A 14,267-nucleotide genomic window follows, 5' to 3' on the forward strand; every position below is an offset into this window, starting at 1 on the left:
CCCAGCACTCAGGAGGTGGATCTCTGTCAGTTCAGGGTCAGCCAGGGCTACATAGAAAAGCAGCCCATCCGCTGTGGCGTCTGAGTTTCCTTCTGGAGGTACCAACTATTCACTTCCCAGCCCTTTTGAAAACTGCCTGATTTCACTGTCGTCAAGCATGTGTCCTTCCCTAACACCTGTTGTAGACGCTAATTCAGCTGCAGGTGTAGCTGGGGTCTATTAATCATTTGTTGAACAGCATGATTTTTCTCCAGATATCTTCTAGACACCTACTGCCAAGTCTTTTTTTTTTTTAATTAATTAATTAATTAATTAATTAATTGTATATGAGTGCTTTATCTGCAGAAGATCACATTATAGATGGTTGTGAGCCACCATATGGTTGCCGGGAATTGAACTCAGGACCTCTGGAAGAGCAGGCGGCGCTCTTAACCACTGAGCCATCTCTCCAGCCCTGCTGCCAAGTCTTTTATTGTTAATTATTCGTAAAAGCAGTGTTGGTGAATGTGTGTACCTTGTTTCGTGTCTCTCTTCTCATGCTCTGGTGTGTCCTGTCCTTCAGAGTACACTGCTGCAGCAGCTGGGAGTTGCTCCTTTCTCCGAGGGCCCTTGGCCCCTGTACATTCACCCCCAAGGCCTCTCTGTGCTTTCCCGTCTCCTGCTTATCTGGCAACATAAAGCTGGAGCACAAGGTGACCCCGACGTCCCTGAATGTCTGAAAGTGTGGGACAGGTAAGACCCTGACAGCAGCTCTGAGGATGACTGAGTACCGTTTGCAGGAATTGACTGGTTGGTTGGCAGCCTGGCTATCAGAAGCTGCTGTGTGTGTTTAGGACGGGTGGAGAGGTGATGGGTTAGTTTGACAGTGTGGTCTGGGAAGAGGCACCTCCTGTAGCCAAGGGCAGTTTGTCATTCAGAGCCTGGGTTCCAAAGATGACCAATTTCCCGAAAGAGAAAAGGCTGGGCTGCCCTGGGTCAGTATGCTTCCCACAAGAGCTTGCGCCATTTTTGGATACATTTTAAAGAACTTGTTTCCTTGGGGGAAGCTCAGCTTAATCACCTAAATCCCCCTTAGATGGACCTGTTTTTCTGCCGGTTTTGTTTACATGGTTAGGCTTCAAAGCAGTTTGTTTCCCTAAAAGGCTTTGCTCTTCTATCCCCCAGCCCAGGATCAAATAGCTGTAATGTTGGATTTGTAAGATCATAGCTCTCTTTGAATGCCAGAGGCCCACTGTGTTCTTCATGGAAGAGTCTTGCAAGAAGGCTCCTGGGCGCTGGGTGAAGGAAGGGTGCCCTTATTAAAGCACACATCCTTTCCCTAAGCCATAGCACATGCAGACAGCTGGCTGTGTTCATTCCTTGTTGTATAAAGCTCTCTGGCAAGATCTGATTATAGCATCCTCTTTCCTGCTCCCTGCCTGGCTTAGAACTGTGTGTCTTCAGTCATGTGTGTCACACCATGCTTAGAGAACAACTTGTGGAGTTGCTTCTCTCTCAACATATGAGACCTGGGGCTAAACAAGGGTGCCAGGCTTGAGGGCAAGTGCTTACCCCTGCTGAGCCATCTTGCTGGCCCACATCTGACTTTTTGGCTTCTTTGGACCAGTTTTTCTCTTCTTCACCTCGTCCTCCTTGCAGCACTGGGTGTTATAATCTTGGGCTTTTCTGGGGTTTCTCCATCAGACACCTCCCCTTTTCTGTGTGCCAGGTTTTTGTCTACAATGAAGCAGAACGCACTGCAGGGGGTGGTGCCCAGTGAGACAGAGGACCTGAATGTGGAGCACCTGCAGCTTCTGCTGCTCATCTTCCACGGCTTCTCTGAGAAGGGCCGCCGGGCCATCTTGACCATGCTTGTGCAGAGCATCCAGGAGTTGAGTGTTGACATGGAGGTCCAGATGCGCTCCGCGCCGCTGATCCTGGCCCGCCTCCTTTTGATCTTCGACTACCTGCTTCATCAGTACTCCAAAGCCCCTGTGTACCTGTTTGAGCAGGTGATGACCCACACGTCTCCTTGCTCTCCTGCTGAGAGCTGGGTTCTTCGCAAGCAATAAGGGTTTTTATCTGTGGCTATGAAGGCTTTATGGGTAGGGTTAGCTAAGCCTTTGGGATTGGCCCTTACGTTTGGCTGGAAGTGGTAACGGGAGACTTCTTGATGGTTTGTTGATTGGTGGGTGTCCTCTTATTCCCTTGTTCACTCATTCCCTTTGATGCACTATCAAAAATTCCCAAAAGAAATGACAAAAATTTTCAAAATTTCATCTTTATTTGATGCTGCAAGTTTTGCTAGATATGTTATTATCCCTGGTGTGAAAAGTGTATTGGTAACTGTATATCCTTAACTCAAGTGTCTGTGTTTCAAAGGTACAACACAACCTGTTGAGCCCCCCTTTTGGTTGGGCAAGTGGATCTCAAGACAGCAGCAGCCGCCGGGCCAACATTCCCCTGTATCATGGGTTCAAGGAAGTAGAAGAAAATTGGTCCAAACATTTTTCATCAGGTCAGAAAGAAGGTTGTCAGTAACAGGGTGATGACGTACTGGTCTTTGGTGGTGGAATTGAATCTTAGCTTGGTGACTCCAGGAGGAGCTTTAGCCCCATGCCCTAGTCTCCCCCATGGGTGGTTCCCTACCTGCCAGTTCAGAAGAATTTTAGAAACTGACTTTCACATGCCTCACACTTGGGTGATCAGCTCATCATTTTCCAGATGCAGCACCACAGCCCAGGTTCTACTGCGTCCTGTCCCCAGAGGCCTCTGAGGAGGATTTGAACCGGCTGGATTCCGTGGTACTGGGAATTTTGTTTGTTTCTGTCTTTTTTCTTTTTCTTCTTCTTTTTTTCTTTCTAATTTAAAGAGTTAGAGGCTTTCCTTATGCTATTAAACTGACTTCAAATGCCTGAGGGAAGTCAAGCAATCATCCTGCCTCAGCTTCCTGAGGAGCTGGGGTTGCAAGGTTTGCCCTGCCCTGCTCAAGATTTAAAAGCTGTTTTTACATGTGGGTCAGCCACTCAACACAGTAGGGCACTCACCACTCTGCACATGTGGGGTAGATGCTAAATCAGGGAAGGGCAACAGCTTTCTGTCATGAGGGAATTTGGTCTGTGTTAGCATTTGAGTATCTAAAAGGAAAATATGAGAAATTTAACAAATCATTTAAGGAAGCCGGGCATGGTGGCGCACGCCTTTAATCCCAGCACTCGGGAGGCAGAGGCGGGTGGATCGCTGTGAGTTCGAGGCCAGCCTGGTCTACAAAGTGAGTCCAGGACAGCCAAGGCTAACACAGAGAGACCCTGTCTCGAAAAACCAAAAAAAAAAAAAAATCATTTAAGGAAGATGGTTGCTGTACTCTTGTCATTCTAAAGCCTGCAGCTGTGTGCTTGTGCGGCCCTCAACTGCAGTCTGCTATAAAGGGAAACCAGTGAAGGATTAGTTGGGTTGTTTTTACAGTCAGGGGACAAAGTGATCATGCAAGGCCAGGAGAGGAAAATGTTTCAGTATGAGGGAAAAAAATCTTTAAAAAAATTTTTTTTTATTTCTGAGACAGGGTCTCATTGTGTAGCCCACTGGTCTGTAACTCATAGAGATCCCCTTGCCTCTGCCCCCTGAGTATTGGGAACAAAAGTGTACGATACCATACCCAGACCTCTATTGTTTTTGTTTTCTTGTACCAGGCCTGTGAAGTTCTTTTCTCCAAGCTTGTCAAGTACGATGAACTTTACACCTCGCTGACCACCCTGCTCGCAGCTGGATCTCAGCTTGATACAGTCAGGAGGAAGGAAAATAAGAACGTGACAGCTCTGGTAAGACTGGGTACTGAGAGAGAGAGAGAGAGAGAGAGAGAGAGAGAGAGAGAGAGAGAGAGTGTGTGTGTGTGTGTGTGTGTGTGTGTGTGTATGTGTGTGTGTTGATCATTTTACCTGAATGATCTTTTGGGGCCTGAGGTGCTTATTCAGTATTTGTTTGCAGAATTGACTGGTTCTGTAGCATTTCTCTGAGGTTTGAATGGTTATGTCAGCTGTAATTTTCTGTTTTGGTTAAAGTTCAGAGAAATGTGACAGTGTTGGTGGCTGCTCAAGTGTCAGCTGGTGGTTCTGTCATGACAGAAGCCTCAAGCTTCAGCTTTTATGGGCCTGTTAGTTTTCTAGAAGTCTCAGACTAGTTCTGACCAGTTCTGGGCTGTTTGTTAGGGGTCAGCTGACTGTTGTCCTGCCCGGCTTATGTCCTCCACTTGATTAGATGGTAAAGTGCTGGGAAGCTAAGAGCTGTGTGGGAGCATTCTTGCAGCTCCTATGTGTGCAGAACAGAATAGAGCATCATGGTGTATCTGCCCATTAGGTTTAGTGCTCGTGTGCTGAGATGCTGTAGAGGCCTCTCAGTTCACCGTAGGCACACAGTTCTGCTTGAAAGGGTGTCTTTGGAACGGTTGTTATGTTAGGGAGATGTGAGCATGCCACATGCTTCCACTACTCCATTCACCCCTCAGGAGGCCTGCGCCCTGCAGTATTACTTCCTGATCCTCTGGAGAATCTTGGGAATTTTACCACCTTCAAAGACTTACATGAACCAGCTGTCCACGAACTCCCCTGAGATGAGTGAATGTGATATCTTACACACTCTGCGATGGTCGTCCCGCCTCCGGATCAGTTCCTATGTCAACTGGATAAAGGTGCCACAGGGGACTTGCTTTGCACTAAACGACGGCTTTGGACTTCCCGGATTTGTTTTCCTAAACACTTTTTTTTGCTGTCCACATAGGATCACCTTGTAAAGCAAGGCATGAAGCCCGAGCATGCGGGCTCACTCATGGAGCTGGCTTCCAGCAAGTGTAGCTCAGTGAAGTACGACGTTGAGGTTGTAGAGGAGTACTTTGCGCGACAGGTACGATGCCATTCTCACTGTAACACCAGGACAGTGCTCTACCGCAGCCTCTGTCACAACTCATTAACCTCCGGTGTTTTTAAAGATCTCCTCATTCTGCTCCATCGACTGCACCACCGTCCTGCAGCTCCACGAGATCCCCAGTCTGCAGTCCATCTACACCCTGGATGCGGCCATCTCAAAGGTCCAGGTCTCTCTGGATGAGCACTTTTCTAAGATGGCTGCAGAGACCGATCCTCATAAGTCATCTGAGATCACCAAAAACCTCCTTCCGGCTACGCTGCAACTCATTGACACCTATGCCGCTTTCACCAGGTGTGGAGGCCTGCACTCACTCTGAGGTCCTGGGGTCTCTGTCTGGACCCATTCCTTCTGTGTGGGCTTTGCTTTTTCCCTTCGGTGCAGTGTGTGAAGGGGTGACCTTGAGGATGTTTGAGTCCGCTCAGGAGTCCCAGGACACTTAATTTTTATAATTTCAGGAAGTACTTGTAGCAGTTTAGCTCTAGGCTATAGAGGAGGATAGGCATTTTTCTCAGTGCACACTCTCCATGGGATTGAAGCCTTTGCAGGGCTTCCAGTTTCATGGATCCAGACATAGGCGCAGTGGTTAACTCTGGGAAAGTCTCGCTCAGGTAGTCCTCCTGCCTCAGCCTCCCAGGTGTGAGGTTACCGAGAGACAAATGTTCCTTAATGGGTTGGAGGCTATTTCAAAACTGTTCTCTTTCTCCAGCAAGCCTTGTAAACTACATGTCCTATAAAATCTGTTCAGCCAGTGATATTTAAAAGCTGAAAATTCATTTTCAATATATACAAACTGGAGGTTAACTACGAAGTGAGGTTTCTGGTTGTTCTGGTTTTTTGTTTTTTGGTTTTTTTGTTTGTTTGTTTGTTTTGTTTTGTTTTTCAAGACAAGGTTTCTCTGTGTAGCCTTGGCTGTCCTGGACTGGAGTCAGTTTGTAAACCAGGCTGTCCTTGAACTCACAGCAATCCGCCTGCCTCTGCTTCCCAAGTGCTGGGATTAAAGGCGTGCACCACCACACCTGGCTTTCTGATTGTTCTTAAACTGGAACTGGGAGAGAGTGTCTTCAGTACTGGGAAGGAAAAGGAACAGCCAGGCATGGTGGCCCACGCTTGCAATCCTGGCACTTAGGGGCAGAAACAGCAGGGCTGGTAGTTGTTTGCTTATCAATGTTTCTATCCATCCATCCATCCATCCTTCCATCCTTCCATCCTTCCATCCGTGTAGGTAACTGTCTTACCTAGATAGTTTCTCTGTGTAGCCCTGACTTTATAGATTAGGCTGGCTTTGAATTTAGAGATCTGTCCACCTGCCTCTGCCTCCCAAGTGCTGGGATTAAAGGCATATGAAACTATCACCTGGATTTTATAAAAAGTGTGTGTGTGTGTGTGTGTGTGTGTGTTTGCCAATCTTCCAAGAAGCAGGAAGGAGGATAGGAGTATTCAGCACCCTTCAGATTTGTTCATTACGGAGTGTTGTTTTGGGAGCTTTTCTGAGGGTGGGCTGTTCTTTGGGAAACGGTTGCCCATGAAGGGATGGGACTGTCACTTGTCCTTAAGTAGATTGCAAGCAGAGATGCTGGCTCTTGAGCTACTCTAAGGTTAGTTCCTCCTGAGCTGGTAGGACCCGATTCCTCCAGCGTCTCCCTCCTCCTTCCCCTTCAGAGCCTATCTGCTTCAGAACCTGAACGAAGAGGGATCCACCGAGAAGCCCTCCCAGGAGAAGCTTCTTGGCTTTGCAGCTGTTTTGGCGATTGGCTCTAGCAGGTGCAAGGCAAACACACTGGGTAAGTGAGCACATGTCCGCTTTACTGGAGCCACCTTGAGTGTCAGGCATCTCCAGGAACCAGAGAGTAGTTTCTCTAGTGCACTTACTGGGAAACTAAGGCTTAGGAGAAGGTCATTTGCCACAACTCCTGTGCGGACAGTGAAGCTGAAGTCTGAACCAAGAGCAGCTAGTTCCTTGGGGACAGGATGGTTGCTCTGTGGAGTTCCTGGACTTGCAGATGCCTGCATCAGGCCTGCAATCTCTCTCCTGGCCTAGGAATCGTCTGGCAAAAAATAGGGCGGATAATCAGAGCTCTTGAGCAGGATTGGGGTTCAGCTCAGAAAGTCCCCTTTATAATTTCCAACCATCTGTGTGTCCCTAGTACCACATTTAAATACTCTAATTTTTGGAGTCTCACTTGGTGCTGCTTCACTGAGTGCTGTTCTTGTGGATTCGTGATCCCTGCCCTCGGGATTTGTCTTCTGAGGGGTGGGGAGAGAGTTCACAGCAGCACTTCCTCTGAGACTGGGGGTGGAGGCAGGCAGATTTGATGGTGATTGGAGCCTGACCTGCTAAAAAGCTTCCCTTCTTTGTTTTCAGTTGTCATCTTTACTTGTGAGATTAGAAGGTGACTGATGGGAAGCGAAAGCCTTGCCATCGCAATTGTTAGCTGCTGCGTAATTAGCTGATTCTTGGACCTAGTTCAGCTGCTGAAATAGCCATCTAAGCTGTCTTAGTAATGATTCTGACAGTTGGGGCTGCTTTAAGTACTCTGTCATTCCCTCTTTCTTGTGATGACTGCTCATCCTTTCTGTCGCCTCCAGGTCCAACGCTGGTGCAGAATTTACCGTCATCAGTGCAGACTGTCTGTGAGTCCTGGAATAATATCAATACCAATGAGTTCCCCAACATTGGCTCCTGGGTGAGTCCCCCTGGGTTCCAGGGCAGGTATGAACACTAAACCACGCTGTGTGTCCTTATTCTTTAGGCCTGAACTGGCTGCTGCCAGATGCTCTCACATTTCCACTCTTGCCCACAGCTAAATCAATAGTCAGTGTGTTTGATTACCCGAGTGCTCTCATGGGGCCCCTTTGCCTAGCACTCCATGTTACCAGAGCACAGCCCACTGTATTTCTCTGAACTTAGCTGTGTCACCAAGTACAGCCTGGTTAAGTGCGACATGCTGTCATGCGTTGTGTTGCATGAGCTCTCCATGTCTCCAGCCTTGCTCTCGGCCGTGGGTTGATGCAACAGACAAGCTTTCTTGCCTGTCAGGTGCCGTGGAGTGCTTGTGTTTGTGCAGCTCAGACTACCTCTGCAGACAGATTAGTCTTTCTTTAAAGTTTGTGGGGAGCCAAGTTTGATTCAGCTTCTCTTAGCTTGGCAGCTAGGGCCTATTGATAGCACCCAGAGGTGTCTCTAAGGATAGTTATGGCCCATAATGGAGACCAGATGCATTGTAAAAGCCAGATCCTTCCTAGTCATTATAGGCAAGCAGTAGTTCTACTGTTGGTGTTCTGATCAGTTGGAGGGAGTATTGGGTGTCTTTGTATTGAGTTATTAACCTTATTCTAAATAAACTTGGACTGCCACATCACCTCAGCTTTGTTGAGTGGACCCTGGAGTGGAGGACACTGTTTGCAAACCTTAGTTTATCATAGATTTTTTTTTTAACCTTCTGTAAGTGAGTTCTGTCCAGTGTTGGTGGCCTGTTCATTACACCTGACTCTTTTGCTTTCAGCGCAATGCGTTTGCCAATGACACCATCCCGTCGGAGAGCTACATCAGCGCTGTGCAGGCTGCTCACCTGGGGACTCTCTGTGGCCAGAGTCTGCCCCTGGCAGCTTCCCTGAAACATACTCTCCTCTCCCTGGTCAGGCTGACTGGGGATTTGATTGTGTGAGTACTGGAGCCTGGAAGCATTGCCAGTCCTTGCTGGATGTGCTGTGTTGTGGCTGAAGAAGTACAGTGTAGCCGAGGTGATAGTGACATTACTCTACAGTGTTTGCTAGAATCAAGGAGTAAGGCAGGCCAGAAGGACAGTTTGTCTTCCTGCACTTGGGTCACAGGGAGTCATAGTATCTTCAGAGTGGTCCAGGCTCCTGACTGCTCTTTTAGAGTATTCAAGGACAGACCGCTGTCTCTTGTTTAGTTTTTTATGCTTATTATGCAAATATATCTTATTAATTGCTATTTTAATAAATGAATTTTTATAGGGAAGTGTTTTTTTTTTTTTTCTTCTAACTGTCAGAGAAGGAAAAGACTAAACTAGAAGCTCCAGCCGCCCCTGTAGCATGTCGGGACATGTTCTCTACTTTGCTTCCACCTCCTTGGCTACAGGTGGTCAGATGAGATGAACCCAGCACAGGTCATCCGGACCCTGCTACCCCTTCTTTTGGAGTCCAGCACAGAGAGTGTTGCTGAGATCAGCAGTAACTCCCTGGAGCGCATCCTGGGACCTGCGGAGTCAGATGAGTTCCTGGCTCGTGTGTATGAGAAGCTGATCACAGGGTGTTACAACATTCTGGCCAACCATGCAGATCCCAACAGGTGAGCAGTTGAGAGAGAGCTGCTGCAGCTGCCGCCATGCTGGTGATGACAGCTCTGTGGTACTGTGCCCTCATGTGGAAGGGGGTGAAGAATCTTCTGTAATGGCGGATTCTTAGGAATAACTGTTGAGAGAATGGAATGTTAAATGTTCATATTGGGAGTGAGAACAGGTTTGGTGAGGTGTGCAGAAGCACTAGCAAAATTCGCTTTTGTTTTGTGACTATCTGAACTGGGTGGCCTGGGGTAGCTTGGTGTTTGATCGGCCTCCTTAGGCTGTGCTGTGGGTGCACCTTATCCTCTGGGAACTGTGCAGGGAAGGCTCAGCTACTAGCACTTGCTATCCAGTGTTGAGGACTAGGAATCTCTTCAAAGGCCCTGCCTCTCTCCTTCCCTTTCTTTTCCTGGTCCTCATTAGCTCCTCTCCTGCTGTGTAGCCAGGCTGCTTTGAACTTGGGTTCCTCTTGCCTCAACCTCCAAAGACTGGCATTATCAGTGTGTATCACCATCCCTTTAAAACAGTATATTTTTGCATATGCGTATGTGCATGCCAACATGGATGTGGGTGTGCCTGTGGGCAGTGGGGTGGGGGTCCCCGAGGCTGACACTGGGAGTCTTGTTCATCCTTTAATCAGTGTTACCCAGTGAGCCAGGCCCTCTCAGTTGAACCCTGAACTCAGGGTTTCAGTTTTGGCTAGTCAGCTGGGTTGCTCCTGGGGATCCTGTCTTTGCCTCCAGGGTACTGGGCGGTAACACCTACCTGGCATCAATGTGGAAGTTGGTGATCTGAGTCTGGTCTTCATTCTTGTGTGGCAATAGTTCATACACTGAGCCTTTCCTTAGTCTTTTCTTTTTCTTTTCACACATAAGGCGTTTGAGGTGATTAGCCCTTTAGAAGTGATTCATTTGACCAGACTGCCCCCCCCCCCCAGTCATGGGCAACTGCAGCTTATCTTTTTATCCACTTTTTAATCCACGCTGGCCTGGAACTTGTGACACTCCTCTTCTACCTCCTAAGTGCTGGCATTGCAGGCACATGAACCCACAGCTGGCTTACCTCTCTTCTTTATTTTCCCTGGAAATAAGGTGGAAAAGTAAGGTTAAGGCCTTGCTGTTCTTGGATTAAACATTAAATTGAGCACATAGTGTATGCCAGTAGTTTATGCTGAACTTCAACACAACAAAACTAGATGTTTGCCTCAAGGTCTAGTCTGTGAGGAGGGCTCTGAGCTGAGTGTGGTCTTGCTCCTCAGTGGGCTGGAGGAGGCTATCCTGGAGGAGTGCTTGCAGTATCTGGAAAAGCAGCTGGAGAGCAGCCAGGCCCGGAAAGCCATGGAAGAGTTCTTCTCAGATGGGTGAGCGTGGCTTTCTTTGACTCAGTAGAAGCAGGGGCTGTGTCCCAACTCAGCTCCCTCGGCACCACTTGGGTGTCTCCCCTGGGAGGACGTGGGTTACCGCCCCCTCCTTGAGTTTGGTGCGGGGGCTGTATTCCATGAACACTTTGTATGGTTGACTCACAAGTGCCATTTCCCCCGGGATGAGGATGTGGGCAGAAGCAGGTTCTTTTTATGTGAGACTTAATGTGCGTCTCTCGTTTCCCCTCATGCCTTTCAGTGGGGAACTTGTGCAGATCATGATGGCCACAGCCAATGAGGACCTCTCTGCTAAATTCTGTAACCGAGTCTTGAAATTCTTCACCAAACTCTTCCAGCTGAGTGAGTGACAGCTTTTGGTAATCTTCTTATGAGAACTTTGATGTCCGGGTAATACTGTGCCCGGCTTCTGACTGAATTTAGCTGCAGCATGACAGTGCTAACAAGTGTAGAGAATCCTTCAGAGAAAGTTGAGAAAGATGCTGAAACTCTTGAGGCCTTCCTCTTCTGGCTGTTCGCCCCTTCCTGGAGGTCCCTGTCCTTTCTGATGGAAGCCTCTTGTCCTGTTCTAGCTGAGAAGAGCCCTAACCCAAGCCTCCTTCATCTCTGTGGCTCTCTCGCCCAGCTGGCCTGCGTGGAGCCAGTGCGCTTGCAGGCCTGGCTCACCCGCATGACAACATCGCCCCCAAAGGATTCCGACCAGCTGGAGGTCATTCAGGAGAACCGGCAGCTGCTGCAGTTACTCACCACTTACATTGTTCGGGAAAACAGGTAGGCAGTCTGAGTGTGCTGTCTGTATCGCTCAGAGCTCCATAGAGCAGCTGCAGCTGCCTTGCCTTGGGGCGTTCCAGGTCTTTCCTGCCTGGCTGCAGGGCCTAGCGTTGCTTCTTGAGTTCTCCTGTGGAGACACTTCTGGACTGTCTAGCCTGTCAGTTGCAACCTCGGGTGTTTTGTGCTCTAGTAGTTCAAGATCAGTTTTGAGATTGGTGTGTTTCTTTATAATACTTAATTTATAACACTAAGTAGTTTTTATTAGAGTTGCACTTTGACAGTTTCATGCCTGTTTGTACTGTATTCTGGTTACTTACCCATGCGCATTTCCTTTAAAATGTGTTGTCTGTATGTCTAATCTATCGGCAGGGTCTCTCTTTAGCCCTGCCTGTCCTGGAATTCGCCATGTAGACAGGATTGGCCTTAAACGCACACAGTACCTGCCTCTTAAAAAGATTTTGTTTTTAAAAAAAAAAAAAGATTTTGTTTATATTTCATTTTATTGTACTAGTGTGATTATGAGTGTTTGCCTGCATGATGTCTGTGTGCCACTTTGTGTTGCCTATGGGAGCCAGAAGAGGGTGCTGGGGCCCCTGGAACAAGAGTGACAGGTGTTTGTGAATTTCCATGTGGGTGCTGGGAATTAAACCCAGATTCTCTGCCATAGTAGCTGGTACTCTTAACTGCGGAGCCATCTGCCCAACACCTTTATGCCATCTCTTATCTTCCACTCCTGCGTCCCCTCCCAAGTCCTTTTACCATATTCATGACTTTTTTGTTTTGTGACCCACTGAGTTTAACCAGGTACCTTTGTGTGACCATGAGTTTTGAACTAACCATTTGGAGCTTGGTGTTTTAAGTGCTCTTAAAAGTAAAAGACTACACTTAGAACACTGCCTTCCCCCCCCCCCCCCTTTTCTTTTTCACCAGCCAAGTTGGAGAAGGTGTGTGTGCTGTGCTTCTGGGCACCCTGACCCCCATGGCAACAGAGATGCTGGCAAATGGTGATGGGACTGGCTTCCCCGAACTTATGGTTGTGATGGCTACTCTAGCCAGCGCTGGACAAGGTGCTGGACACCTTCAGCTTCACAATGCTGCTGTGGACTGGCTGGGCAGATGGTAAGAGGACTTCACCTGTGTACTGTTCTGTACTTAGGGAAGGGTATGCAGCTCACTTCCTTTATTGTTCAGCATCAGCATAAAGTAAGCCTAAATTTTCTTCCTCTTTGAATGTTAAGATGTAGGGATACAGTGGCAGCCACTGTTCATTTCAGACTACCTACACACACACACACACACACACACACACACACACACACACACACACACACACACACACACAATCTTTGAGACTGGGTCTATGTAGCCTGTGTAGGCAGTCTCAAACTCAAAATCCTTGTCTCAGCTTCCCCAGTGCTGGGATGAAAGGCACATATGCCGTGCCTAGCTGTCATTATTATTTTTAGTACATTTTCCTGTGAAGTCCTCGGGAGACAATACTGAATGCCGGGGTTAGTCCTAAGACCAGCCCAGCCCGAGCCTTGCCACCTCCATGCTGCTTAAACAGATGCCCTCGCTTCACAGTATCACAGTTGACTCAAGGCTTGTGACAGTACATCCTTTCTTTGGAGCCTTACATGGTTGTGTCTTCTCTCTCTTTTTCCTTGGGGACAGCAAGAAATACCTGTCGCAGAAGAATGTGGTTGAGAAACTAAATGCCAGTGTAATGCATGGAAAGGTAAGGAGCATGAGTGCTGCTCCTCCACGCAGGGAGCCGGGGAAGGGGCTTCTTATCTCTCTTGTGTCTCGCTGGCCTGCAGAGAGCCACAGTGACTCAACTGATCTGGTAAAGCGAACCCGCAGACTGCACACGTTCAGGCCTGTGCAGGTCTCAGGTGATGCTCTGATAGGGACTCAGTAGAGTCCTTCCTAAGCACAGCATTTCCGCTGTCTGAGATGCTTGGGTGTTGTTGCCTTGGGCTCCAGGTGGCATCCTCCGTCCTAGTGAATCAGCTGCTCCATATGCCTGCAGAGCTCTGGGCTGTGTAGATAGGGCTTGAGGATGACCAGTCTTATGGCAGGTTCTTCCCTTGACTCCCATGCATGAACATAGCAGTGACCAGATTGAGGGCAGCGCTCTGGCCTCAAAACCCCAGCAAGTACGGACTGGTTCCCCTCTTTTCTATTGGTTACTGTCCTTTTGGCACCAGTTGTCAGAATGAAGAGGCTCCTGGAAATTTAGAAATCTGAGGCTGTTTGGTGGTTGCTGGTGTTTTAATGTGACCATTTAAAATTTATTTTATTTCATTTTTAAACTTGGGGGGCCAGGAGGCTTGAGACAGGGTCTCTGTATGTAGTCCTGGTTGACCTGGCCTTGAACTCAGATATCCACCTGCCTCTGCCTCTGCCTCCCAATTGCTAGGATTAAAGGCATATGCTACCATGGTCAGCTTTCTGTTTGTGTGTGTTTGTGTGCGTATGCGTGTACACCTGTGGGCCAATGCCTACAAAGGCCAGAAGTGAGTGTTAGATCCCCTGGAGCTGGAGTTACAGGCCGGTGAGGGCCACCTGGGGTAGGTGCTGGGAATGGAACCCCGATCCTCTGACAGCAGCATGTGCTCTTACTACTGAGTGTCTCTCTAGCCTCTGTCCACTAGGCTTTTAAGACAAACATGGAACTGCCTGCAGTGGTTGGCTTCGCTCTTGGTCTTTGGAGCTGTGTCTGTCTGCATCGTTTCATGCCTGTTAATTAATGTCTTGCACCATGAACAGTAATGCTATGGCAAGAAGAGTGCTGATGAGAGCCTCTTAGAAGTTGGTCTCGTCTTGAGGGTCTTAGTTTCCATTTTTCCTCCAGTCTCCATATTTCACTAAGATGTGTTAGCTTTGTGCTTAAGAGTGAACAAGTACACAGG

At 48.2% G+C, this 14,267-nt stretch overlaps 1 protein-coding gene across 1 annotated transcript in view; it reads left to right on the plus strand.

Annotated features, from left to right (window-relative positions):
- Positions 1 to 14,267, plus strand: part of UBR4 (ubiquitin protein ligase E3 component n-recognin 4) — a 114,626-nt gene that overhangs the window by 28,324 nt on the left and 72,035 nt on the right. The window contains exons 18-34 of the mRNA XM_084787977.1: positions 563 to 732; positions 1,709 to 1,991; positions 2,362 to 2,497; positions 2,704 to 2,783; positions 3,669 to 3,797; positions 4,481 to 4,663; positions 4,753 to 4,875; positions 4,961 to 5,190; positions 6,559 to 6,680; positions 7,486 to 7,583; positions 8,403 to 8,560; positions 9,002 to 9,211; positions 10,462 to 10,563; positions 10,823 to 10,923; positions 11,154 to 11,352; positions 12,283 to 12,471; positions 13,027 to 13,090. Coding sequence (XP_084644103.1) covers positions 563 to 732; positions 1,709 to 1,991; positions 2,362 to 2,497; positions 2,704 to 2,783; positions 3,669 to 3,797; positions 4,481 to 4,663; positions 4,753 to 4,875; positions 4,961 to 5,190; positions 6,559 to 6,680; positions 7,486 to 7,583; positions 8,403 to 8,560; positions 9,002 to 9,211; positions 10,462 to 10,563; positions 10,823 to 10,923; positions 11,154 to 11,352; positions 12,283 to 12,471; positions 13,027 to 13,090 — 2,577 coding nt within the window. The remainder of the gene's footprint in view (positions 1 to 562; positions 733 to 1,708; positions 1,992 to 2,361; positions 2,498 to 2,703; positions 2,784 to 3,668; positions 3,798 to 4,480; positions 4,664 to 4,752; positions 4,876 to 4,960; positions 5,191 to 6,558; positions 6,681 to 7,485; positions 7,584 to 8,402; positions 8,561 to 9,001; positions 9,212 to 10,461; positions 10,564 to 10,822; positions 10,924 to 11,153; positions 11,353 to 12,282; positions 12,472 to 13,026; positions 13,091 to 14,267) is intronic.

Source organism: Acomys minous (assembly GCF_964271855.1).
Source record: "Acomys minous genome assembly, chromosome: 6".
Classification (NCBI taxonomy): Eukaryota; Metazoa; Chordata; class Mammalia; order Rodentia; family Muridae; genus Acomys; species Acomys minous.